Source organism: Aphelocoma coerulescens, chromosome 13 (assembly GCF_041296385.1).
Source record: "Aphelocoma coerulescens isolate FSJ_1873_10779 chromosome 13, UR_Acoe_1.0, whole genome shotgun sequence".
Taxonomy (NCBI): Eukaryota; Metazoa; Chordata; class Aves; order Passeriformes; family Corvidae; genus Aphelocoma; species Aphelocoma coerulescens.
Window position 1 is genome coordinate 10590843 of NC_091027.1, and position 25837 is coordinate 10616679.

General features: G+C 40.4%; 1 protein-coding gene across 8 annotated transcripts in view; it reads left to right on the forward strand.

Moving 5' to 3' along the window:
- Positions 1-25837, forward strand: part of FSTL4 (follistatin like 4) — a 217575-nt gene that overhangs the window by 158818 nt on the left and 32920 nt on the right. For all 8 annotated transcript variants that reach the window (XM_069028746.1, XM_069028753.1, XM_069028748.1 and 5 more), the window contains one exon: positions 18864-19030. In XM_069028746.1, the coding sequence (XP_068884847.1) occupies positions 18864-19030 (167 nt within the window). The remainder of the gene's footprint in view (positions 1-18863; positions 19031-25837) is intronic.

The window sequence follows — 25837 nt, forward strand, 5'->3', positions numbered from 1 at the left end:
TAGCTGAAGCTTTTTAAAGGATTATTATTCAGCCTGTTGTAGACAACACTGTACGCACATAATACCCTCTAACCATAGCTCTCAAACATCTCCAAACCTTTGAACCAATAATTTGTATGATGCATCTTGTTATTTCTGTGGATAAGCTTGTTCCACAAATGATCTTGAGGTGAATTAGTCATAAAAAAACTACTGTACCTCATTTAGTACAAACAAAGGAGCCTGAGCATTGGCATAATTTCATTGTAGAGGCTCAGACATGGTCTGATGGTGTGGAAAAAGCAGCCCTTGTACCCGTGGGTGACCATAGCTCTTCCCCAGTGAAACCCAACTGAACTGAAATGTTTTGGCCTGAGTCATATACATCCCTGCATCTGAATGTTACATCACTGTAAAACAAGATACTAGGGGATAAAATTTTAAAGGTTGGTCATAAAAAGGTAATAAATGGGGATATACAAAAGGCTGATGGGAAACTTCATTTATTTCCCTGAGTTACAGGTGACCCCATAACGTACGAGTGTTAGAGCAAGGCGGAGTTATGAAAGTCATGAAAGGTCATCAATAACAAGTGGAAATAAATAAGTTAGTCTATTGTATTTTCTGTTTGTGTGCATCACTCAGTGATAAATGTGGCAGCAATGTTGGGATGATGAGGCTGGGAGGGAACCCAGGAGAAGCAGAGCACCCCGCAGCAGTGCTGCTGGGACCCCACCCTCCCTAGGACACGGGGCCATCTTCTCAATGAGAAATGGGATAGAAGAAAAGCTTCTAGCTGAAAGTAGAAATTAGGCAAGAAAGGTGCCAGCACAGCAAAGAAGGTGATTTGTTGTCCTCATCCTATGGACAATGTTGCCGTGGGTGGCACATCCTGTTTTCCTCTTGGGAGGGGGAGCTTGTCTACAGAGCACATAGCAAAGCTGAGCAAGGATCAAAAGATTCCAGCAATACCAGCTCAGATGACTTATAGTGTAATGTAACATCATGAAGGTGCAGAAAGTCTTAAGCTGACATTTCTTGTGCTGTTAGGCTGTAAATTCAGTGGTTGTGTATTTTAGCCTGGTCCCCAGTCTCCTCTCGGGCTCTTCTTTCAGGTTCAATGGTAACTGTCCCCACTCTGCCCTTGTGCAAACCCCCACAGAAGCCATGGCCAAAACAGGGCATGACGATCACTGAGAACTCACACCTTGCTCACATTTCAAGAGGAGCAACCCAAGGAGGCGGCTGTGTTTACATAGCTCTTCCACCCATAATGGGATTTTAAAGTAATCTCAGAGAGGATGGAAAAGTAACCTTGGGAAATAAGGCATGTGTCTGGTTCTGGTTCAGATACACTTTGTAACTGCAGCTAAATAACGTCTGTCTCTGCTTCACCTCACCATCTGTAAAGCAAGGATTTTTATGTTCTTTCCATAAAGGAATATTACTGGGGAGAGAAAAAAAGCCATCTGAATTGTGCAGATATTCTTGTCCTGATGAGCCAGCCACAGAGCAGTACTCAAATGGAAAGTCACTAGAGGAAGCTAAAGGAACAGTGTTTTGATGAGTCAGTTAAAGAGCCAACAGTCTTCCTTGCTGACAGAGTATTGAACTTCAAAATTTGGTTAGAAGGCACTGTTTTGCTGACAGTACTGTCTTTCAAAGGACATGCAAAATCAAGACCTGACCATCTGTAGTCATTTAAGATTCACCCATAACATTTTTTGTAATAGAAGGGTTGTTAACCTTGACATCCTGGGCAAATGCCAGCTTCTCCCACTCAGTGTCAGTCATCAAGCATAAACAACTCCCATCCTCTTCTCTCATGAAATACTCTTTTGAGTTCTTGGACACTGGATGTTGTTCATGCCTCAAGCAAGTGCAGGTTTGTGTCTCCCACTGCAAGTTGCAGCAAACCATAAGATTCAGTGATATATATGATCCATGTAGTACTGAAGTGAGGCCACTTCAGACCTGAAGTCTCCCCAAGACTGTGTCCACAAGAGACTGTCCCATGGAGGTTTCTCCTCCCCTGCATAAGTAGTGCTCTGGCAGATGTGACAGCCAGACTTCTCCTTGGAGTGGTCTTCAAGGGTGTACAGGACTGACGTGCCTTACATTAATGGGAGATTAGGAAGAAAGGATCTCCTTGCTTTTCACATCCAACCTCTGTAACCCTGCAGGAGATAATGATGCTTTACCCTTAAACACATAACAAATTCTGGTGAGCAGTTAACCCCTTCAGGTCTTGCAAAGGGAAGAAGGTACAAAAAATCGGTTAATCAAGTGCCACACCACAGTAAGCAGCATTACAAAAGATCTGCATTTCTGTGCCTCTCTGCATGAGAATATTGGGAAGCACTGTTGCACCTGTGTTAGTGTCCTTGGCTTTTCTCCTTCCTTCAATCACTATTATTCATAACTTGGAAATAGAGGCTCCATTCAGCCTGAAAGGAGCAGTTCTGCTGCAGTTTGTGAATGTTTTGTTTGCTCAAACATCTGAAATATATTACTCTGAGTCATTGAGAGCCTTTTTTCACAGTATGTCCCTGACTTCATCCTTGATGTTTCCTATATTCACATTGCTCTTAATTTACACTGAGAGTTGGTGATTTGCAGTACATTAAGTGAGACAGTCATGCCTTTGGCGGGGGATTTAAAATTACAGGCACAGCTTTAGGTGGGGCAAAGAACAGGAATGCCTGTGGAAGTCAACCTTTGGTGCACACCTTGAGGTACCACTGATGCTTTTCATTTTCAGGAATAGGTACAGATCCTACACTTCTGCTCCAACCTATCTGGTGAGGTTTATCAAGCATTACCACAACCCTGCTGGTCTCTAAACCTGTGTAATCCAAGCACTGTTTTGCAGAATGTCTGAGGGATTTTTCCTGAAAAGTTCATCTTGTCCATGGTTGGAGGTGAGGTTTGCCTGACTCATGGCAGGAGCGCTGTCATCTCCTTCTTGTAATGAAATGGGGGTGAAAAATGACATCCTCCTTAATCTGACCTGGACTAAAAAAGTGGTGTCTCTTGGCTTTTGGCACTAGCTGGAGGCATTTTCACTTACAGGATGCCCTTTTTATAGGATCAGAAGCAATCTTTTCTATTCCATGTGTTGGCATTTTGCTGCCTTGCTCAATGTAGTCTTAATAAGGGGAATGGAGAAAATAGCAGAAAAGATAGAGAAATTAGGGTTTTGGCAAAAGATGAAGCATAAGTGTAAGACAAATGAAAGAATATTTATGTCACCTGTTTAAATAGCACAATCTAGCTAATGCTGGTTAAATCCCTTTCACCTAGGATTAACCACAGACAGGAACATTCACTCATGCACCTGGGGTCTTGCCAGAGAGAAAAATCCCAAATACTTGTAGCTGAGTTGGTCACCAGAGTGAAAAGACATGAAAGCCGAATTCAGCAAGAATATATAAACAATTCTTCCCACACTAATTCATGACTTTTTTGGGAGTTTGTCAGTACAGCTCAGGAGCAGGGAGACAAGGTTTGCTCTGCTCAACACAAGTCATTTTCCCTAGCTATGCCTTGATTTCCCATTCCATCTTCTGTCTTTGTTGCATATTGTCATTCATGAGCTGCATTTCTAAAATATTTTTAATATATTTTTGAACACAGCTTTGCCCTGTGAAGCCCTGACCTTTGATGTCTGTGGCTCACATGTAAAATCCAAACCAGACCTTGTCAGGCATCATGTGTGGCACTGTAAGAGCATTGGGACTAATGAAATAATAGCTCCATAAATTACCATTAATTGTTTACCCAAATTAATAAGAACACAGTTGAGCCAATTAAGAATGTATAATTTAAGATTACTTTGAAGGTATATTAGCCACAAAGGACTGTACATCAATAAAAATACAGCAGAAGGCTTTTCACTGCATGCCCTGCAGGTATGTGTTATATCTTAGTGAATGAGTATCACGTTATGTTTGTGAAAATCATTTCATTAGCAAGGCCATGATTTACACAATGGATAATAAATACTGGCATCTACAAGCCAACCACTGATCTTACTAATATTTGTATTGGCTGAGGGTTTTGCATTGGAAATTTTAAACTTTGGCGTTACCATATTGAGCAGTAACTACACTTTAATGTTGATTTCAGTAGTTTTCTTGCCACCAAGGTTTTACTTAAATAAGATATTACAAAAGCAATTGAGCCATCAGTGCTGATGCTCTGTCCAAGGTAGTGGCTCTTTATGATGTATTAATTTGTATCTGACTTTCGGTGAGTAAATGAATATATTGTGGATGTTGTTTCTGTGTCTCTGCATAAACGAGACACGGAGGAAGGCCTGGTTGGAGCAGGTGAGGAATGCTCATGTTCAGGCAGGAACCATATCTGAGGATGGACACCCTTTAACCATTTCTGTGATACAGTTGTTGTGATGTGTACATGGCCATGCATTCTGAGAGAATTTCTGGACTCTTCTTCACATTAAGCATGCATTATTTCTTGGAAAAACGGAGCATCTGGTCAACAGTATTTGTGATGAGTGCTGTGCTAAAGATCTTAAAAAGAAACTGTCCCCAGACTCTTGATGTGATGAATATTGTTATTTGGGGTGTTTGGCATATGGTGGCTATGCTGGCAAATAACTTAGCATTAAACAGTCTTTCATTTGGCCCACTGGGTTTCTGGTCTGTTTTAAATTAAATATATATTTAAAGATTGTGTTTCTATTTAATTTATAGACTTAATCAACAGTAATTCATTATATGTAGTGCACTGTGCATTCCTCAAATGTTCAGTTCATTGAGCTGATTTTAATTTGTGATCATTAAATGTAAATAATTATGTATCTACTGCAATCAGCCTAAAAAGTCAGTATTAACAGCTCTCACCAAAATGGTGAGATCTAGGATCCTATTCTTTCTGTACAAGAGAAATCTCTGTGCTGTGGTCTTTAATTGCTTGTACAGGGAGAAGGTGGTGGCTAGCACAGAGCCATTTAATGTCACACACAAAGAGATAATGAAATACAATTGATGGCAATTGAGAAGGGAAAAATTAAAAAATAGGAAAAAATTTAAAGACCATTTTCATAGGAAGAAGGAATGGAAATATGCCCATTAGAGAGAAGTTGTAGCTGCCCAATCACTGGAAATGTTCAAGATCAAGTTGGATGGAGCTTGGAGCAACCTGGTCTAGTGCAAGGTGTCCCTGCACAGGACAGGGAGAGTGGAACTGATGCCCTTTAAGGTCTCTTCCAACCTAAGCCATTCTGTGGTTCTATGATTCTACAATTTTGAATACTGTTGGTTGGAAGAGTTGATGAAACACATGTTGAAGGAGGCTGGTGGTCTGGAGAGCAGAGGTGGGCTGAGCACTGGAGGGGTGGGCACAGCCCAAGTGGGGCCAAGTTCTGAGTTGCAAAGTCAGGTACAGATTGCCCAGACTCAGGGAAAAACTTCTTGGGTTTTGGCAGAGAAATTCCTTTGGTGAGAAGTGGTGGAGGTTATCCCTGCAGAGGCAGGAGCAGGACCAGGCCATGCTTTGTTCTGTCAGCCTCTGCTGGACCTGGGAGACATCAAATCCAGAGGTGATGCAAGAGCTGTGCTGTAGCTGTGGGGAAGGGAGATGGGGACCAGCTCTCCATAGGATGACTGGTGAGGGCTGTCAGTCAGAGTTACAGTCAGTGAGGTGGGGTGACTGAAGCTTGGCAGGAATGGGAGATTTTGGAGCTGGGAGCAGGCTGAGCAGAAACGAGGCAGAAGGGCTAAAAAGTCCTTTATGGCAAATAATCCCTCTCTGAGGCCGCATAACTCAGCTAAAGCAAACATGTCAAAGGTGCTCACGAGCATTTCTGAAGACAATTTAATGGTGAAGGGTGTTACAGAAAAATCCAGGGAGCAATGAATCATTTCTGCCTTCAGAGCTGCATTTGAATAGTTGAAAATAAGGTTGAGGCTACAAGATAAGAAAAATAAAATTGTTGAATAGCTACTCTCTAAATAAGTCCTGTCTGTTCTGTGCAAACCTGGTGTATGCCAACAGAATGAGAAGGGTGCTGGGCAACCCAGGTGATGGAGGCTGTCACCACTCCCCACTCCTGCAGCTGCTTCCCGTCGCAATCAGAATGTTCTTCTAGTGCCAGGGGGTTTTTATATGACATAAGACTTATAAGCCTGAATGATAAAGAACAGCTTCCATAAATCATTTTGTTCTGCAGATGTAAAAGTTTCAAGACACTGATGTTGGGTGGGTACACAAAGTACAACTGGCCATATTTTGCCAGCATATCTTGCTTTTCAATGCACTTTTTAATATGGTAGTCTGGGTGATTTTTTTTTCCCATTACTTTCAAGGATGCAGCATTTATCATTTTTTTTATTGGCATTCAAGTTTCTTACAGCAGAAGCTTCAAATCTCGGCTTCAAAGTATTTTTGTGTAATTAAATTTCAGTTTTATATGTGGATTTTACCTGGGAACCTCAGAGGGGCTTTAATGAGAAAACCAACATGCTTGTGGGTATTTGTGTGACCCCTATTATTATGGTTCTAAGAAATCTTTTCAGACACCTTATTCCTAGAATGTCCTAGAGAGGTATTTTGGATGGGGGAAACTGAGGCAGAGTAGGGTTCAACTGTCTAGGCGCAGATTAAATCTGCTTCTCCTGCTATGACTACAGCTTGGCACTCTCTCTGGAGCTCTCTGAAGAGATTTCCACTCCACCGAAGAAGCCACCTTGGTGTCTGTACTTACCCATTCCTTGCTGGTCCCTTCCAAACCTTTTGTTGTCCATCTTGATTCCAAATCCTGTTCCAAGGCCCCAGCTGCCTGCCCAGCATTGCACTGGAGCTCTGATGAATGACCCAGTTAAAGGGTGTTCTCTGCAAGGGTTTCTGCAGAGAAGGGTTTAAGCAGGACAAAACCTGCCCACAACTAACAGTGCTCTGTTTCCTGCTGATAGCAGGAAACCAGAAATTTTCCTTAGGAACTGTTCTTTGCTTTCTGCTTTCCCTGCACCGTCCTCTCCAGAAAGAAATGTTATTGAATTACCTGGTTCTTTGCAACTCACTGCTGTTCATCTGCTCATTCCTGACTTTCTCCTAAACTTCAGTCAAGTGGTTCTGAATAGGGAAGGACGTAGTGAGAATGCTGAAGTTTTTACCAACTCAGGTGTTTCGAATATGCAAGATGTTATCTGGATAAATGTTGCTGCAGAGCAACCTTGCTGTAACCTTGCAGGATCCTCACTAGCCAAATTTGTGCTGTTTGTGCCATCTCCAGATTGGTAGATCAGTGCAGCGCACATTAAACTGGTCACCTTCCAGGGCAGGAGCAGCAGCAACTCAGGATGAGAAGAAATGCATCACAGATGATTTGGGTTGGAAGAGTCCTCAAAGATCATCCAGTTCCAAACCCCTGCCATGGGCAGGGACACCTTCCACGAGACCAGGTTACTCCAAGTCCCATCCAACCTGAAGTATCTCAGGTTCTGTCTCAGAATTGGCATGAGCACAGAAGAGCAGAATCTTTGCATTTATTAAGCATCCTGAATGCAGCTGAAGTCAGGAAAGATGCAAAATCCAGATAATCACCACAGCTAAATTTGCAGTCATCCATAGAAAGCAATGAAAGCTTCATGAAAAACATTACTAATGCTTATTTACAACTCCGAAGGTGTGCTCTCCCTGATTTGGTTGTTTATGAGTGCAGTAAATGTGGGAATATGAAAGAAATATGAGAAATATGTGTATTTGATTTTAAATGCTTGGGATTTTTTTTACAAACCCTTAATCTGAGGTTTAGAAGAAGTGCATGGTTAGTTTCTAGGATCCTTGTTTCCTGGTTCATTCATGTTTCTGTGTATCACATTCATTGCATAATGCTGGCCAGGAACTCAAAGGAAAACGGACAGAGAATGAAAGATTGGAGCAGTTTGATATGGCCATTTTTGGTGACTCAGGGGTTTTAAATTATGTGTGCATATTTCTTGAACCCCAGATATCCCGTAGCCTGACTTGTCTCTATTTTTGAAGTAATTTACATACACATCTTAGTGGTTCCCACAAGTCATGCTGAACTTAATGTTCTGACAGTATTCCCATGATAAACCCTAGGGGTTTATAGACAATCCATAAAAATTCACTCCAGGGAGAAACTTTGCATGCCACATCCTCCACCAGAAGCTATCTTCTTCGGCCTTAAATCAGATATAAAGCAGTTCAGCTGTTGTAACTTAGAAGAGTTACAAAAATAAGTTTAGTGGTTTCATATTTTTTTTTCATTCTGAAACTCTGAAATACTGTAGTTTAAATATAGATAGTGGTTGTTCAAAGTCTCGTTGCTTTGACAGAACCTGCCTGTGCTAAAGAGTTCTCATCTCAAAGATACGGAATTTCTGGATTGGGAGAAACTTTTTAACTCCTAAAAATGCTGAAATATACCTTCTAAAAGAGACAACTGTTGCTTTTGTGGCAATCAAACAACTGATGTGAAACAGTTAATTGTGTCTTACAGTTCCAGTAGGATAGAAAATGTGAATCTCAGAGAACAGCTGCAACACCTCACATCTGTCCCCAAAAACTCATAATGTTCTTTATTTTTTGGTGGGGTCAGTGAGAGATTTTAATTCTGCTCTCCCACAATTATTTGGAGAGAGGCAGAGGAGGACTTTGTAGTGTGATTTTGACTTTTTAAGAAAAAGAGACAAGTCTTTTGAGTCTCATGTTAAACTCATGTGAACAGGTTGCCCAGAGAGGCTGTGGCTGCCCCATACCTGGAAGTGTTCAAGGCTGGGTTGGACAAGGCTTGAAACAACCTAGCCTAGAGGAAGGTGTCCCTGCCGAAGGCAGGGAGGGTGGTGATGCCTTAGGTTTTAACTTTTATATTTTTCAAATCCTGTATTGCTTAGTATGTAACTCTGAAACTTCATATAGCCTGTTAGGTGCTGTTCTCTCATGCTGGTTAGACAAAGCAAACCTTCCCTGGGCCTGAACTCAAGGACACTTTGTTGTCCCAGGCCCCAAAATATGTAAACTAAACCCTCTAACAGGGGATGCAAACTTGGGGTAATTACATCATTAACTGAAGTTGAAACATAGATTTAGAAGAAACATAAAGATTTTAGTTATAGGCTAGCTGTGTTGAAATTAGTTAGAATAGGAAGGAATTTGGGCACAGCTAGAGTTAATTAAAATAGTTAAGAGAGCTGGAGCTGAAATGGGTTTTAAGATGTTAGTAACTGATTACCAAATAACTGATGATCTGTCATTTGTATGTTTGCTTAGCTGTGCTTAGAACAAGGAATAGAAACATTGATAAGTTGGTGTAGGGAACAAGGACAATTACCAATTTCCTCCCTTAGTGGGAACCCATTCAAAAGTCATGCAAGAGGAAACTTAGAGGTCACTAAATAATTAGGATTGTTAAAGTTCAGAGAGGCAAAAAGGTCAAAATGAGGAAGATGAGTTACTTCGTCTTTTTTGTGACCACTGACCCAATTCAAGACCACCGACTCAATTCAGGGCACACACTACGCATGCTTAATGACATTTAAGCTCATTTCTGTATGAAGCGGAGAATGGGAGGTGTTAACGTTATGCATATACATTTGTATTTTGGATATTCATCATATTTGGAAATAAAAGGTATTGTGTTTACTTGGATCAGGGCCCTGCATCTTAGGGAGCTATCCCACGCAGAGCCTGGCCCCAAATAAAACATGCACTTTCTAACTCTAAACTGTGAGAGAGTTTTTGTCTGTCTCAGTTGGATAGCGATATTAGATTGATATTCATACTGTGGTAAATCAAAGTTATAACTGGAGAATTAACCCTGATGTGCAAATGGACCAAACTTATAACAGTGTGAAGAACTCATGACCCAGGGTCCATCTTGGGTGGAGGCTTTTGACTCCCAGGGTGTACCTTTGAAGGCCCTTCAAATAAGTACCTACTTTTATTCTCTTATTTTTGTCTAGTCTCTGTTTTCAGGTTAGCCACCCCAAGGCATCAGTGGAATGAGATGAACTTTAAAGTCCCTTCCAACCAAAACCATTCTGGGATTTTGTTACTCCCAGAAGGAATTCTGAGAGCCTGTTAGACCATTAACAATTTTACTTTTCAGATTAATAAATTGGCTGGGGAAATGCATGGCTGCTACAAACTCGGCAGGACACTCTTGGTACAACATGGGAATATTTTATCAGATATTAATCATATCAACATTGCTCTCAATCTGTGGGAAATAGGAATTTAAAATAAAAACAAATGCTTTCATGTAAACTATTCTCTAAAATAGACTACTTATGCCTATTTACATAATGAATCCATCACTACCCTCAGGATATTAGATAATTAAGCACTGAACAACTTATATTTATTCATGTACTTTCAAGAATGAATTAATTATCCCTTCCTGCACAAACTCAATGTTCTCCCTCTGATTAGTAGCAGGAGGACAGTGACAGGATTTTGTGATGGAAAGTGTGTTGCTTGTTTTCTTTTAAAAAAAAGGAGAACAAATTGATCATTAGGATAAAGTATGTAAAAAAGCTGTGTTTGGTTAAAAGTCAATACAAACAGTTTTTAGCAAATTTATTAGCAAAGCGAATATGCTTGATACAAATTCATATGGGAGAGCTGGACTTCTTTTCTTAAATATGTATGATCTTTGGAAGGACTTTGTGTATAAGTTAGATAATTGTTTAAGCAGCTGTTTGAACAGAGTTTGGCTCTCCAGATGTGACATTTCCAGTGCAGGTGGCTCGGAATTTCTCAAATTAAGATTCTCTCTAGTCAATTCTTGGGAGCAGATCACCAAGCCAGGCAGGGTGATACAGGGTCCCAGGTGGGCTCAGGAGGGGATTGAGGCACCCTCTCAAACATGTTGCAATCCGGTTTAAACCCAGAAGAGCAAAGAAAACTAAGTCTCTGTGTATAAACTGGAAAGACATTAGAAGGTTCAAAATATACCCAAAAAACATGATTAAAACCAAACGAGGTTAGATGTTGGTGCCAAAAAATTGGTATTTTTTATTTATTTAATAGTAAAAGAGACAAAGAGAAGAAAGAGAAAAGAAGGAGAGAAAGAGAGAAAGAAGTGTGTATGGGGGAGACCAGAAGCATGTCACCCTTCCAGAGGTCCCAACGACGTCTCATTGCTGCCCTCCATCTGGTTGTCTGGATGGTGAGGGTGCCCCGTCAATGCACTGCACCACACACCACCACACGCTGAAGAGTGCAGAATCCCCTGGATTAATATACTTTTTGGGCAGGTGGAAACACCCACGTGCCTCCCTTGCAGGGGTTAGCTTGACACACTGTCCCTTGCAACACTGTGGGTCTGTTGCATCGTCTCTGATGCAGGGTCTGGGGACCCCTTTGATGGGCCATGACACCTCCTGTGCTGTCCTTCACATGGATGCAGCTTTTTCCCAGGTGAAGGGGCCCTCAGCTGGGCTCCTCTGCACATCGGAGATTTGCTGCCTCAAACCAGACGCTTTTCCAACAGACACCCAAAGCCTCTCTTCCCCCTTGGCTCGAGGATCTGTGCAAGCCTGGCAGATGATAGCCCTGGGGCTGTGATCTCCACTCCTGAGGTGTTAAGGTTGTGCTTTCTGAATGTCCCCAGCCCTGCGTTGTTACTTTATCTTATCTTCATCAGCGAGAGGTGATGGGCCTCTCAGCTCCCCATTCAGGATGTGGTAGTCTTCTCTGCAGCTTTTGTAATACACTTTTCGAAGTCCTTCATGAAAATTTTTAAGTCATAACTATAATATTTCAATCACTGACATACCAGCCTCCAAGTCTGAGGTTCAGGAGATCTGAATTGATCCTCAGATGCTCTCAAATCCAACTGTTGGAAATGATGCTCATCTTCCCCTTGGGCATTTCTTCATTCTTCTAGGGAGGAACATGCAGGTATTTCATAGAAATAGGACAGTGTGGTCTGTGTGAAGTCCTAATCCCCTTAGAAGATGACCCAAACTCTGACAGTAAATATTTTTTTTCAAGTTATGCTTTATTTTATGCTGCATATTCTCATTATATAAATAATCAACTACTCTGAGCAACCTGGTCTAGTGGAAGTTGTTCCTGCCTGTGGGAGGGGGTGGGCAAGATGAGCTTTGAAGGTCTATTCCAACCCAAACCATTCTATGGAATGTCATTAGCAGCATATTATGGACACAGTTGATGAAGAAAAGTAAAAAGTATCATAATATTTAATTATTTCAATAGTTGCTTTTCTCTTACATTTGTTCTAAGTCACGGTCACATGGACTAGATAGGGATGAGAGGTGAGGTCTTTACCGCCACACCAGAGCCGGGTGTCGTGAGGACTTGCACACATTTGTTTTGAATTCTACAAGACAGGGCATAGCTTCAAATGTAAGGTTGGGACCTACCTCGGGGAATCATAGCCTGTGGCCATCAAGAGTAATGACAGAAGAGTGCTTCAGGTACTAAATTCTGCTAGAAATATAATTATGCCTTTTTATGACTTAGAAAACAGCATTACTAATTTAGTGAGAATTTACAATAAAATGCTTTCTGAAATAGCCCACTCAAGGTCCTGAGGATTTATAAATTACATTAAGAACCTGAATTACTGCAGTTGCAAAATAAAGCTGAGATATGAACATTTCTACTTAGCTTTAGAAATCATTTTACTGCTCACATTAATTAAGCTTGCAGTCCTTAGAGGTATGTCTTTTTGAGGGACACCAAGCTCCTTAGATGTCCCACAGTGGCAGCTGGTGGGTCACACCAAGGGTGGCCAGAGGCAGAGCCAGTTCCTGGTGGTGTTTTTCACAGGTTATAAAGCTGGAAACCTCATCCCAATCACCTGCACTGAACTGATGTGGGAGCTGTAGGAATTCTCTGGGTTCATTAATTGTGAACAACTTTAATCATGTTCATTAACAACTCTAAGGTCACTAATTAATAACATAAACAATTTTAGTAGCATGACTGGCTTTCCTCTAATTCAAAGTTGGCGTTCAGAAAATGGAGTTTTTTTGGCTGGGTGATGGATAATCCTTCCACCTGACTCTGGGCAGGTGAAAAGATGGCAAATGTGTCTGGGTAAGACCAACTTGTTGAACCTTAATAACCAGCAAAATGTGATGTCATGGCAATGTTTCTTCTGCAGAGTCCTAAAAACAGGCAGTGGGAGAGGTTTGCAAAGGCATGCAAACCCAGGCTGTTTTGTGTACTGAGGTTGTTATTAATTAATTTTTTTTCTATAAAGTAGGGTAGAAACTAAATCAAATCCTAATATGAGTAGTTTATAAGCATATTATGTAGTGTTTTACAGATTCAGACCCAGTGCGAACCACCTTTCCTTGCTTTTAGCCTCTCCCTGCTGTGACTAACCAGATGACATCCCTTCCCAGTGTGTCCCCAACAGTATCACCAGAGTCCCTCCTTGGCTGGCCAAACTTCACCTTCAATTGCATGTTTAGAAATACATCTCACGTATAACATGGTCATTTTAAAATCAATTAGCTGCAGTTGGCTCAGCTTTAAGGGGGTCTAAAATTTCTCCAAACTCTGTGTAAAGCCAGATACATCTCACCAAAATTATTGGGGAAAAGGGTAATTATAAAAGGTATATCCTGGTTTTAACTGTGTTCTATTAATTGTTTTTATTTTCTTGATTCAGTTAGCTCCTCACCTGAGAATGTGTTCAGCTAGAGAGCTCTTTTATCTGTTGAAACAAATGGTAAAATCACCACTGACCTTCATGGCCACAAGGCAATAAACAGATTTTACTAATGTAATGCAGTGCATAAACACAGCTGCAGGACTTGGGGAATTAAGTAGACACTAAAGTTTCCATCCTATTAAATCAACCCTGACCTGAACTATTGCTGGAGAAACACGATGTATTTAGAGCTGTGTTACCCATGCTTCAGTTCACAAACAACAGGTCTCTCTGCAATAATTTGGGGAAGAGTCAGTGCTGGAGACTTTCTTTGAAAGTCATTCTTCTGTTGAACATCAAACGAGGGTATGTTTTGGTTCATTGTCTCCCTTCTGAGGATGAGTTACAGGATTAAAAAAGTATTGCCTTTTCTCATAAGCAGGATCTAAGTGACAGAGTAGATTAAATAACCAGAGTAGATTAAATGTTATGTGGAAATTCTCCCCTGTGAGGATGGTGAGGCCCTGCCACAGGATTCCCACAGAAGCTGTGGATGTCCCATCCCTGGAAATGTTCCAGACCAGGCTGGATGGGGCACTGAGCAACCTGGTCTAGCGGAAGGTGTCCCTGACCACAGCAAGGGATTGGAGTGAGGATGATCTTTCAGGTCCCTTCCAACCCAAACCATTCTTCAATTCTACGATACTCTGTTTCAGCAAGGCAAGATAGCCACGAACAACTGTAATAATGATTAAAGGTGGCAACAACACATTAAAATATGTATTTTCTTTAGATTTAAGGGAAGAGATATAATTCATAATATTAACCACTATTTAAAGTGTGAAATCTGTTTCTGTAGGTAGTGCAGCATGAGCAAAGGCAGGTGCCCAACATCACTATGTAAATTATCTCCATGCAGTGCTATGTCAATGAAGTTTTCTCCATAGATGTTCATTCGAGGTTGCTCCCTGTAATGACCTCAATTATACATGTCTCGTTGTGAAATTATGATTGCCTTTGGCGGGCTGCAAATGACAGTAGAGAAAAAGATTTCTGTGATAAACCAGCACAACAGGTAATACCTGCTGCATTAGTATGCAGAGCTTGTGAAGGTGCTGTGTAACTCCAGCTTAGCACCTTAAGTAACATTGGAGAGGAGAAGGGACAGAGGAAAATGTTCAGCAATATCTTTATATTTTTTCACAAGAAAAGGAATTACTAAGACTTCACATTCTCGCATGTCACCGTGGGACCTGGTATTGCAAGAAATTTAATGTAAGAACATCAGGATGGTGACAGCTGGGTCACAAGAGGTGCTCAGTGCTTCAGGCTGAATATCGTACCAGGCAGGAAAGGTGGGAGAGGCAGGACAAGAGTGATCCCTCCGCTGAATAACCCCTTGGCACTAACCCCTGGCACACAGGGAGGGATCCCTCACCCTCCTGAATGAGGCAGATGGACCTGAAGGTGGCACTGTCCTAATTCCTGAACCACAGTGCTCAGGCACTGAGCTGCTGCTATCACCAATGGAGAGTTTGTGGTGTCCTGGTTGCCTTTCATTGACCTTAATTTTGTTCCACATTTGGTGTCTTTCATCTCTGTGATCAGGGATTACTCCTGGTCCTCTGATGCATAGGCACATGCTTACACCAATTCCTTCTTAAAGAGGATTATTGCAAAGGCTTTACCCCTGTCCGGAACCATTAAAAGTTGAATGAAAAATGATGGCATCCCATTCTCTGATAATACCATCTCTCTCTAATGGCAAAATAGTTGGCAGGAAGTTAGTATTTTCAGCTGGAATAAGCTGAGGAGCTACTTCAGCTGAAATCCCAGAGAAGAGTATCAGGTTTGACACAACTTGGTAACTATGGTCAGCAAGGACTGATACTGGTTGAACCAATGGAATGTAGAAAAATGGTTTGTATGCATCATCCTGCAGAGTTTCCAAATGAACATAACATTGCTTGATTTTAGGATCAAATTCTATTCCAGCTTGTGTTCTGCAAATGAGCACCCTTTGAATACTGCCCTATTTGTTCTGTACAGTTTTATACCCATGGTAAAAATCCTTTTATTTCCTAAAGACTTTTAAAAAGAAAACGAACAGTGTTCAATACTTAATCTAGAAGCTCTACACAAAATCATTATGGTGACTTGAATAATTTTTACACATAAACCAATAGCAGCAGTGTGTCTAAACTCTGTAACTTAATACAAGATTCTGGGTTTTTTAAAAGATTTTTAAAAAGCTCAGGCCCTCACATCGTCTTAGGGAATCCTGTTTCCTCCCCAATACACCTGCTTGTATAAGGAAATCTTTTCTATTGAAAACAATAAAGCAATAACTGAAACCATACAAAATAATTCTGTATTAGTAGAAAGGCTTTTAGATGTTAATAAGAGTCCCTCAAATGTACTGGTAATAAGATGCTCTCAAATATACTCCATAGAAATAATCTAAAAAGGAGTGCATTTGTATTGTAAAAGTGGTCTCTGCTAATTACATGCTTTAACATAAAAAACTCATCTCTTGCCATCATATGGTTCATCCAAGAATGGCAGTTGTGCAAGGTGTCTTCTTAATTAAAAGTTAATGTATTTTTCATTATTGTGCTTCTAAAAAGGAAAAGCCAAAGCCTTTTTAGCAGTTGTTTGGAAGATGGGCAGGAAGCCTTAAATTACACTGCAAGAGAGCACTGAAAAAACATTGCTGAAGAAGGAGCTTATGGGAGCCCAGTATGAGCCAGGGAACTCAAGGCACCATGAAAAACAGTAGAGGGAATTAAGGAAAACAGCAGTAAGATTAAAAAACAATTCTCTTGTATGAATAGCCCTCTATTTCATTTCTCCTAAAGAAGAGATGTCCTCATTAGCCCTACTGCATGCTACAAATTATTGTAATTATCAGTTCTTTATCCTGTCAAGTGCACTCCAAATATTTTTTTCATTAAAAGAAGCTCTTCATTATGTAGAAAATAACTACATTACTAGCCCCTATGTGCTGTTTACATGCTTCAGGCAGCTGGATGAGGGTGGTGGGATGGACTCTTCATCCCTGAAGTGTTCAAGGCCAGGTTGGATGGGGCTTGGTGCAGCCTGGTCTGGTGAAAGGTGTCCCTGCCCATGACAGGGAGGTTGCAACAAGGTAGTCATTAATGTCCCTTCCAATCCAAACCATTCAGTGGTTCCCTGGGACATCTCTATTCCTATGGGCCTCTGCCCCTGCGTTGCCACATTCCTGATCTCTTCCAGCAGGTACCTGAAGGCAGTGATTTAGTCTTCCTGGCTTAGCTGCTAACCTGCTCAGTGATCTTGATCAGGGTAATGTTCTCCTTCCCAATATTCCCTCATCTCCCCTTTTGATTTTTAAGGTTTGATGGTCAGATTGTGTCAGTCTTCTCATATAATGCCACTGGGAGCCACCATAACACAAATAGTAGCACCATGTTGGTCAAACATTCCTAATTTTGATCAACCATCTATCAGAACTATAGTTACTTTTTATTTAAAAGAGCTTGTACTCTTCCTGAAATAGCACTGGGAATTTTGAGTGGGAGAAATGCTTACTGCTGGCAGACACAGCAATGCTGTATGGACCTTGCAGCCCAAAGTCAGGCTCAGATCCACAGTAGGGAATATACTTTGTGACACATTAGCTTCTCACTTAGGTGGAAGAAGCAGAAGAGAAGGGGTGCAGAGCTGTTGGAGTACATTTTCACAAGCAGGTTTTGCACTAATTCTTCAGGATCAGTTGCTATACCAGAGCCCTGAGCCTGTCCAGGCTGCCCAAGGCTGCTGAAATAGACTGAATATTTTAGCAACAGATTTAAGAGGTTTGCTACTCAAGAGATGTTAAAGCAATTTTTCAATTAGACAATATGTGAAGAGATGGAAAATTGTGCTTGCAAATGTCGATACTGGAGTTTTGTTCATTTTTGTTCCATGTATGTAACATTCAGAACTTGTATGGGGTGTAAGGACAGAGTTGTGAGGTAAGTGGACAGGATGAAGAGTAACTTTACTAGTTGATGGGAGGGGAGTAACCTAAACCCCATATGTTGTTTTACGGTGTCAGCACTGCTTGAAGTGGTTCTTCCCAAAGCACATGGCCTTGGGTGAGGTAGTGTCTGTCTCTTTGATCTATGTTTTACTGCTGTTATTGCCAGTGGACATGAGGGAGGAGGAGCCTTGGTGCTGGGAGAGGTTGTTTCATTCCCCAGCCCTGGTTTTGGAATTGGCTGAAGCAAAGTAACACCAGCTGTGAACACTTCCCGTTCCTCTCAATGGGCCATTACCTTGAATTTTCATCATTTATATGCAATATAGTTTTCTTATTGCAGAGCTTGGGAATGAGATGAAGCAAAAACCATCATGTGAATTACAAAGCTGTGGCTACAGGAGCTTGGACAATGTGGCCTGATTGCCACTGTCTCACTGCTGCCAAAATACTCCATAATGGCAATCTGCACCCAGGGTAGTTTTGGTATCACATCTGACCTTTCTGTGTGGCCACACATGGCAAAAGATGCAGCCACCTCTGGTGTCGTTGGCCAGAAGGAAACTATGTGATATAGTGTTGTTTCAGAGAGCTGGTGGTGAGGTTTTCAGTAAGGTCTGCTGCCTCAGGAGTTTCTTTTGTGTGGCACATGTAAGTCAAAATAACTGGGGTTTTTATTTAAATAAAATATTAGAAAGCATTTATTTTTTAGGACATCTGTATCTCAGGTGCCATATGTGGCTGTGTTTGGTAAGCAAGTTTTCATGCTTGGTGACTTCCAGTGTTTGGGCAATTTAAAAACTGGTTTTATCTACATTTCAGTGGCAGCAGTGTGACCTTAATTCTTCTTTTTCAAGGAACAGACCTATTCTTGTACCTTTTCAAAGGACTTTGGCAGGAGTGTTCTAGAGAAACAAGCCCAGATGACCTCAAGCCAGAGAGCCTTTGCTTGTCCTCCTGTTACTGACTGCCTTGTATAAACTACTGCAGCCAGGCTGGCCAGCGAACCATCTTAGTGCCCTCATGCCACAGCTAAGGTGCATCAGGAAATGGATGCAGTGAGTTTGATTGAGACAGATTCAATTTGTCTCTTACTTGGCTTTACTGTTTATGGGGTTTTTTTGTACAGCATAGGTACCCCATCTCTTTGCCAAAATCCTCCAAAGTTACTCCTGAAATGAGAAAGGAAGGCAGAGAGGGGAGAAGAGGAGCAGCTTCCCTTTGTGGTATTTGATGTTATCCCTGTTATTTTGCCTTTTGCAGAGGTGGTTCAGCTGAGCCTGCCGGAGGACCAGAGGGTCACTGTGACCACCATCACCGTTGGCCTCAGCGCCGTCCTGACCTGCAGCATCCGTGGGGCGCTGCGGCCTCCCATCGTTTGGAAACGCAACGGCATCATCCTCAACTTCCTCGACCTGGAGGACATCAACGTACGTCCTGAGCCACTCCTGTTATTGTCTGATCAGGGCATTGAGTATGACCTCATTTAACTGATGGTAGATGTAAGGTGCAACTTTTATCTTATTATTATGGAAAGTGGAAGCTGGTGTGCTATTTAGATTATGTGTGAATATGTCTCAGGAGTAAAAGCAAAGCAACATGCATGCAGGGGAGAGCAAGAGTACTTGGAATATATGAAATTATGCTCCTTTCATTGGTGCAGCCTGTGGGCCAGAGACATCGAAACTCAGGGCAAACAGCTCTGCAGACCATTCGCTCCTCAGGGGTGTCTTTCCCAGTACAACAAAACAGGTTCATCAAGAACATGAAACAAAACATTTATGGTTGGCAATGAATCTCTCCTTTCTCTAAACCAAATAATCCATTTTTATCTCTGATCCTCCTGTTTCACTTGCCTTTGAGCCAATTCTCTTCTCTCATTCCTTGGCTGTTATTTCTGACAAGCAGTTTAAAAATGGAATTATTCTGCAAGGTGTGGCAATGCCCTTGCAGGAAGAAAGATGAATCTCTTTTAATTCACAGTGCTGGTCTGATCTGTGACTCATAGTGGATAGTAAAGACAATACCTGAATGATGATATAAACTTACTCATTTATTTAATAACATTTAATTACTGAGAGAGTGCAAAGTAGTGTACAAAAAATATGGTCTGTATTTCATTTCTCTTTGCATTAAAGTACATGGTAAATCAGGTTTTATTTTAATTACACTACGGTAAGAGTTGATTTATATTTTTTTTCAGATCTTGTTAATTTGATAACCACTCAGTTCAGAGTTGTTACAGTCAATACTATAGCTCCCTAAATTGTTGTGTATCCAGGATTGCTGAAATGGGAAAAATCTTTGGTTTATTATTCTGCAGTAAAATACAAAAATTACAGCACATGGGACAGAAATACACACAGCATCTCAGTACTTTATTTGTTGACTCCTCCTTAGCAGGAAAATCATGTGCACCATGTATAGGTATTTACTGTGTGCACAAACTCAGTAATTAAAACCTTCTAAACATCTTTTTCTTTTCATCACAGCAAGTATTACCCTTTTAAAATATTTTTTATTTCTTGTCACTGCTTCGAGCTTGACATGGAAATGCAGCAGAGCCTCTGGAGGCTCAAGAGCGGTCTTAGGATGTGTTGAAAAAATAAATAAAAATAATGAAAATTCCAGGTATTTACCTTACATTTATGAAATTTTGGTTATGATGACATTAATCTTAAAGAATTAAAGTTCCTGTGTGAACTGGACGCAAAATGACAGTCCAAGAATCAAAGTAGAAGCACATTATTGAAGGACTGATAACACTTGGCTCTGACGGTTCACTTGCAACTCCTACTATTTTAAACAGAATGTTGAATATGTTTTCAGACTGAAATGCCAGTTCCTCACATAATTTAGCACTGGCCCAAGTGGATTTCTGGTTTGCTTACAACTAATTCTGTTTCTTATTGGTGATTCTGTGTTAAGAGGCAGGGTTATGTCTTTGCACATGAGCTGACTGGTTCCTGAATGATTGAACACCCCCATGGAGTGTAATACAGCAGGAAAAAAATCTTTTTTTGATCTGTTTCAACTAGTATACCACTGAGAAACTATATCAAAAGAGCACTCTGAGATTGTTACAAGGAGAAAAAACAAGATTTATGCCTCAATTTTAATGTGTCACATACCAGTTCATGACCTCTATTGCCTTGTCATATAACACCTACTACTAGTGAACATCAACTTTTTTTAGTCTAATGAACACCTCCACACCTTTTTCATCTTTAATTAAACTGTGTAAATTCTTTTATGTTCTGTATATACACTGCCATCTGTATTCTGGTCTGGTTGCTTGAGGAGGCACAATTTGGGGATTGCCATTTTTTGTTTTTCCTCTTCTGTGGTGGGCGTTATGTAGGATGCTTGACCTCAGGCGTGTCTACTCTTCTGGCTACTGAGGATGGGCACTTGCATGTCTGAAGCACTTGGTGGCAGCAGGGACAGTCCTTCAGCTGCTAAATCCAGCCTTTTATTTATCATAGAGCCACAGAATGGTTTGGGTTGGAAGGGACCTTAAAACTCATCTCATTCCAACCCCCCTGCCATGGGCAGGGACACCTTCCTCTAGACCAGGATGCAAAAAACTTCATGCAGCCTTGTCCAGTGTCCATTCTACCTTTCAGGAATGGGGCATCCATAGCTTTTATGGGAACCGTGTCAGTGCCTCACCACCCTCACAGAGAAGATTTTTTTCCTAATATCTAATCTAATCCTACTCTCTTTTAATCATTCCCCGCTGTTCTGTCACTACATGCCCTTGTTAAAAGTCCCTCTCCACCTTTCTTGTAGGTTCCCTTCAGGTACTGGAAGGACACAATTAGGTCACCTTTAATCCTTCTGTTTTTCAGGCTGAAGAATCCCAATTCTCTCAGCCTTTCTTCATAGCAGAGGTGCTCCATCCCTCTATTAATCGTGGTCTTTTCTTAAACACCTAACAGCTCAGGTCAGGGGGTGGCAGCAGACAGTTCAAAGCTTCAGCCTTACATGGGTACAGAAACTCACATAAAACAATAATCTATTTAAAGGCATTGACAGCAGAAAGTAAAGGCAGTGTGCTTCTTAATGTACTTGAAGGCAGTTAATTAAATTACTTCAGTTTTCCTTTAGTACGCCTCAAGCAGAAACTCAATTGCATTTCTACTTTTCACAATAAGGTTGGCAATTTGGCTAATTGGAAGTGCAACAGGAGATTAATTGTACCTTTTTAACTTCAAGAAAATCCTCCCTGCTCTTGGCACAATGGTAATCACATACAGACCTACAGGATAGTCGCACACTTGGAAAAATCCTGGTATTATATTTCAATTAAACTCTTTCTCTTCTAAATGCTAATTCAGGAAGTCAGATGAAATTAGAAGCTCAAGTCTGAAAAAAACAGAATCATGCCAACTAAGTGTGAAAGCAGCACAGGAAAGGCACTACTGAAGTGTCCTTTGTTGCTTTATTCTCTCCAGATTCATGACAAATGTGATCTGAGAAGGCAGCCTCTATTCCAGGGTAATACTGGGAGTGACAGACAATCAACAAAAACCTAGATAATACTAAATGTGCATAGAGCTGAAAGATTGAAGATTACTATAAAGCCTAGTTGTTTAACTGCATTAGTTAAATCATTTTTATGTGATATCTTGATTGGCAACAAAATATTTATAATTTTTCATTGCTCTCTTAATGAGAAGCTTTCATAAACAACTAGTAATAATTTGTCTTGTCCTGTCTGTGGGAGCTCTGTTAATGAGTTGTCACGTAGCTATTGCAAAAGAGCCATCTTAATGGTACATGTAATTAAACAATTTCTCTTGCAAACATTTAAGATTGCTTTTAGCATAAAAATATTATTTCTCCATAAATTACCCATCCATATTATTTATCCATTAGAAGTCCCTTTGCAGTTCCACTTTATTAAAGTCACATCAACTTTTCTCATGCAGAAAATAACTATAATGTAGCTGAAACTGATAAAATTGTTATAGCTATAAATTGATTTCTGACTACAAAAGTGAAGTGGTAAAAATGTGTCATCTTTCAAAATAATATACTTTTGCCTCCTAGGGACAAGCGATATGTTTTCTCAAGTATGTGATTAGGAAAGCATTCCTCAATTTGAAAATAAAATAAACTCCTCATGGAGTCAAATGTATATAATATTTATAGGGTAGTGTTTCACATGACTTGACATTATTTCCAGAGAAACATGTGTAAATGTAAAATTTATAAATATAATTTGTTCCTTCAGAAGCATGGTGAAAGAGAAGATTACCATAAGAAAACAAATATGATGTAGAGGTAGATAAGAATTTGGTGAATTACCAAGTGTAATGCAGGTAGCTATAGCCTGAGCTCTTTAGTGTCTTTCATTACTCATTTCATTTTAATCTGTACACTTTAACTCACACTGGCATCGGATCATTAGTTCAAAAATAGGCTTTACGTAACCAATTGTGTAAAGAGAGAGTTCTTCATTTCTGCTGATGTCAGGTAGGATGGCATGGCCTTGCTCGCTCAAAACATCCCACCCAGGGACAGGCACAGAACTCCAGACCTTGATTTCTGGTATTCCACATCCACCTGGGAAATCACCTCCATGTACATCTCATGGCTCTTACAAGAGCTGTGCCTACCTGCTTTGATACACATTTCATGTATATTCATGGAAATTTCTATTTTACATGTATAGTATTTGAAACCCACAGCAAGCAGCCAACCTTTAAAGTGGAAGTCACTGGGATTCGTTTTCTCATTGAAACAGTCTGTATGGAGGCAATATTTTCATGTCGATGTTTTTAATGTAGATTCTCTGTTAAATAATAAAAATATCATGTGTGAATACCCCCATTAATTCCCTGCTAATAGAATTTGGGCCATTAAAATGATCAAACCCTGGGCCGTCCTAGATACTGCAGTGATGCAGTGATGGGAGCAAGGTACAAGAAGCTGCATATTTAGAACCAAGTTTTTTCTCTTTCAGATCAAAGTTTAAGAAATTGCTTATAGTTTCTTAAGGTTTTTATAGGCTCTAAAATAGAGGTTAAGTGCAAAATTACTACTGACAGTATATTCTGAATATATAGTCTCACATTTTGTCATAATGAAGATTACAGAAATTGTATCCACTTGCATTTTTAGAGGAATGCACCTACTATTAATTCTCCTTGTCATGTTATGTCTGAGTTTCTCAGGATATAAATCTCGCACATTTTTTACACGTATTGTAATTACACAACTATATTTCCATATGTTCAAGGCAAAAACTTTTTTTGACTCTCCATCAGTCTTATGTTGTGTTAAATTCTTTGAGCAGAAAAACAAGAAAAGATAAATTAATACCCCATCAGGCTGTATTTGCAATAGCATTCTGGCATTTGCTTAAGGCTGAATTTCTCTCCTTGTAAATGACTAAAGTGATGTGTAAAACCAAGAACAAATAATATTAATGAAGCATAAGTTCTCAGCTGGTCTCTAGAAATGAATTATTAAAAGCATCAAAGAAAGTGATTTAAGGACCCATGATTAATTTAGTTTTTATTATTTTTATATGAATCACTCATGAATATATTGTAAAAAAGATCAGAGACATTTGATTAGTGAGGAGAAGTCATTTCCAAAGTGATAGCCATTGTTGTCGATTTTGCATAATAATAATCTCATTAAATGCTTGGGTACATTTCATTTTAAAATCCTGTAAACATTATCAGAGAGAGATTTCTAGGACACTGAGGATCAGGCAAGCTTTTTTAGTCTGAACTAGTTAATACATCTTAGTTGCTTTGCTGGTGATTGTGAGATCAGGATGGTGTTTTTCTTCATCTGGAAGTGTTCAAGGTCAGGTTGGATGGGGCTTGGAGCAACCTGGTCTAGTGGCAGGTGACCCTGCTCATGGCAGGAGGTTGGATTGAAATGTGCTTTAAGGTCCTTCCAAGCCAAACTATTATGGGATTCTAGTGGAAAACCGGTGACACCAGCAAGCCCCTTTGCCAGGACTAGTTTCGTCAGTAGGCACTGAAACCACACGGAGAAGGTCTCCAGCTTGCCTGGGCTTGGGAAAGGGCTGAAATGGAAGGGGTTAAAAATTAAGTGAATTATTAGTAGTAATAGGTGTAGTAATAGTATTTGGAAAGCAAATCTCCTAAGAGAAGAACCACTCAGGGAACTTCATTCCCTCTGCCATTATTTCTGCTATGAACACTTTTAAACCGTCATGGTGGGAGGATATCAACTGTCTTCGGGGCTCCCCCCCAGTATTCATTAGGAGCATTCAGTATCCAACTTGGATGGTTTAAAATCACTGTGTGGGATTAAATGGCTTGGTCCAAGGAGTGTGTACCCCATAGTGTCATACTGTGGGGTGACTGGTGCCAGTGTGCCCTCCCTGAGAGCTGGGGATGTGAGGAATCTCTGGCTTCATGTCACTGGGATTAACTTTTCTGTTTTTTCTTCCTATTTGTAGTTTTAAGTCAAGTTTGTGATTTTTTCTCAAGCAACTGGAACTTAACCTAACAAATTATAAGCGTCTGTGCTCATTCCTCTTCAAACATCCTGAAAACCAAGAAACTGACAAAAATTTAAAGGGTTTTAAATGTTGGAACAACCCCAAGGCATGTTAGAAAGTTTCATAAAAATGCATCTGAAACAGGCAAAAGGTGGGTGTCAGTGCCCTGCACCCTGTGGCATCACAGCCAGCTCAGCATCCAGGGTTAATGTGGCTTCTCTCTGCCAGCTCCTTCCTAGGTGTCAGAGCAGGAGATTTGTGGTGTTACAATCACATGTTGGAATTCACTTGAGACAGGATGTGAACAAGATTTACAAGCAATATGCAATGTTTTACACATCTCTGAGCATGGTGTCTCTGAACCGCAGCAGAGTGCATGACCAGGGAATGCATTAGAATGGGAATGGAATAAATAAATATGAAAAATCTTGTGTTTGGAGAGACCAATGCCTTGGGTAATCAGTAGTGATAGAAAGGAAAGTAAATACTATACCATAAAACAAAGGTATATATCCATTTTCTAGGATCTGCTTTGTTATTTTTTTAAAGCAACTTCTTTTATATATGTATTTTATAGATTACCAAGCTGCTATCAATGTAAAATGCAGCGTGGTGCATTTTTTTTGATCTTGAAAAGTTAAAACATATTCTGAGGTCATTTAATCAATCCTTTAGTTGAAGAGTAAGTGCAAGACATGAAAGAAGCTCCTGACGGGCAGAGAGCTTTTTATTTGAAAAAGGGAGA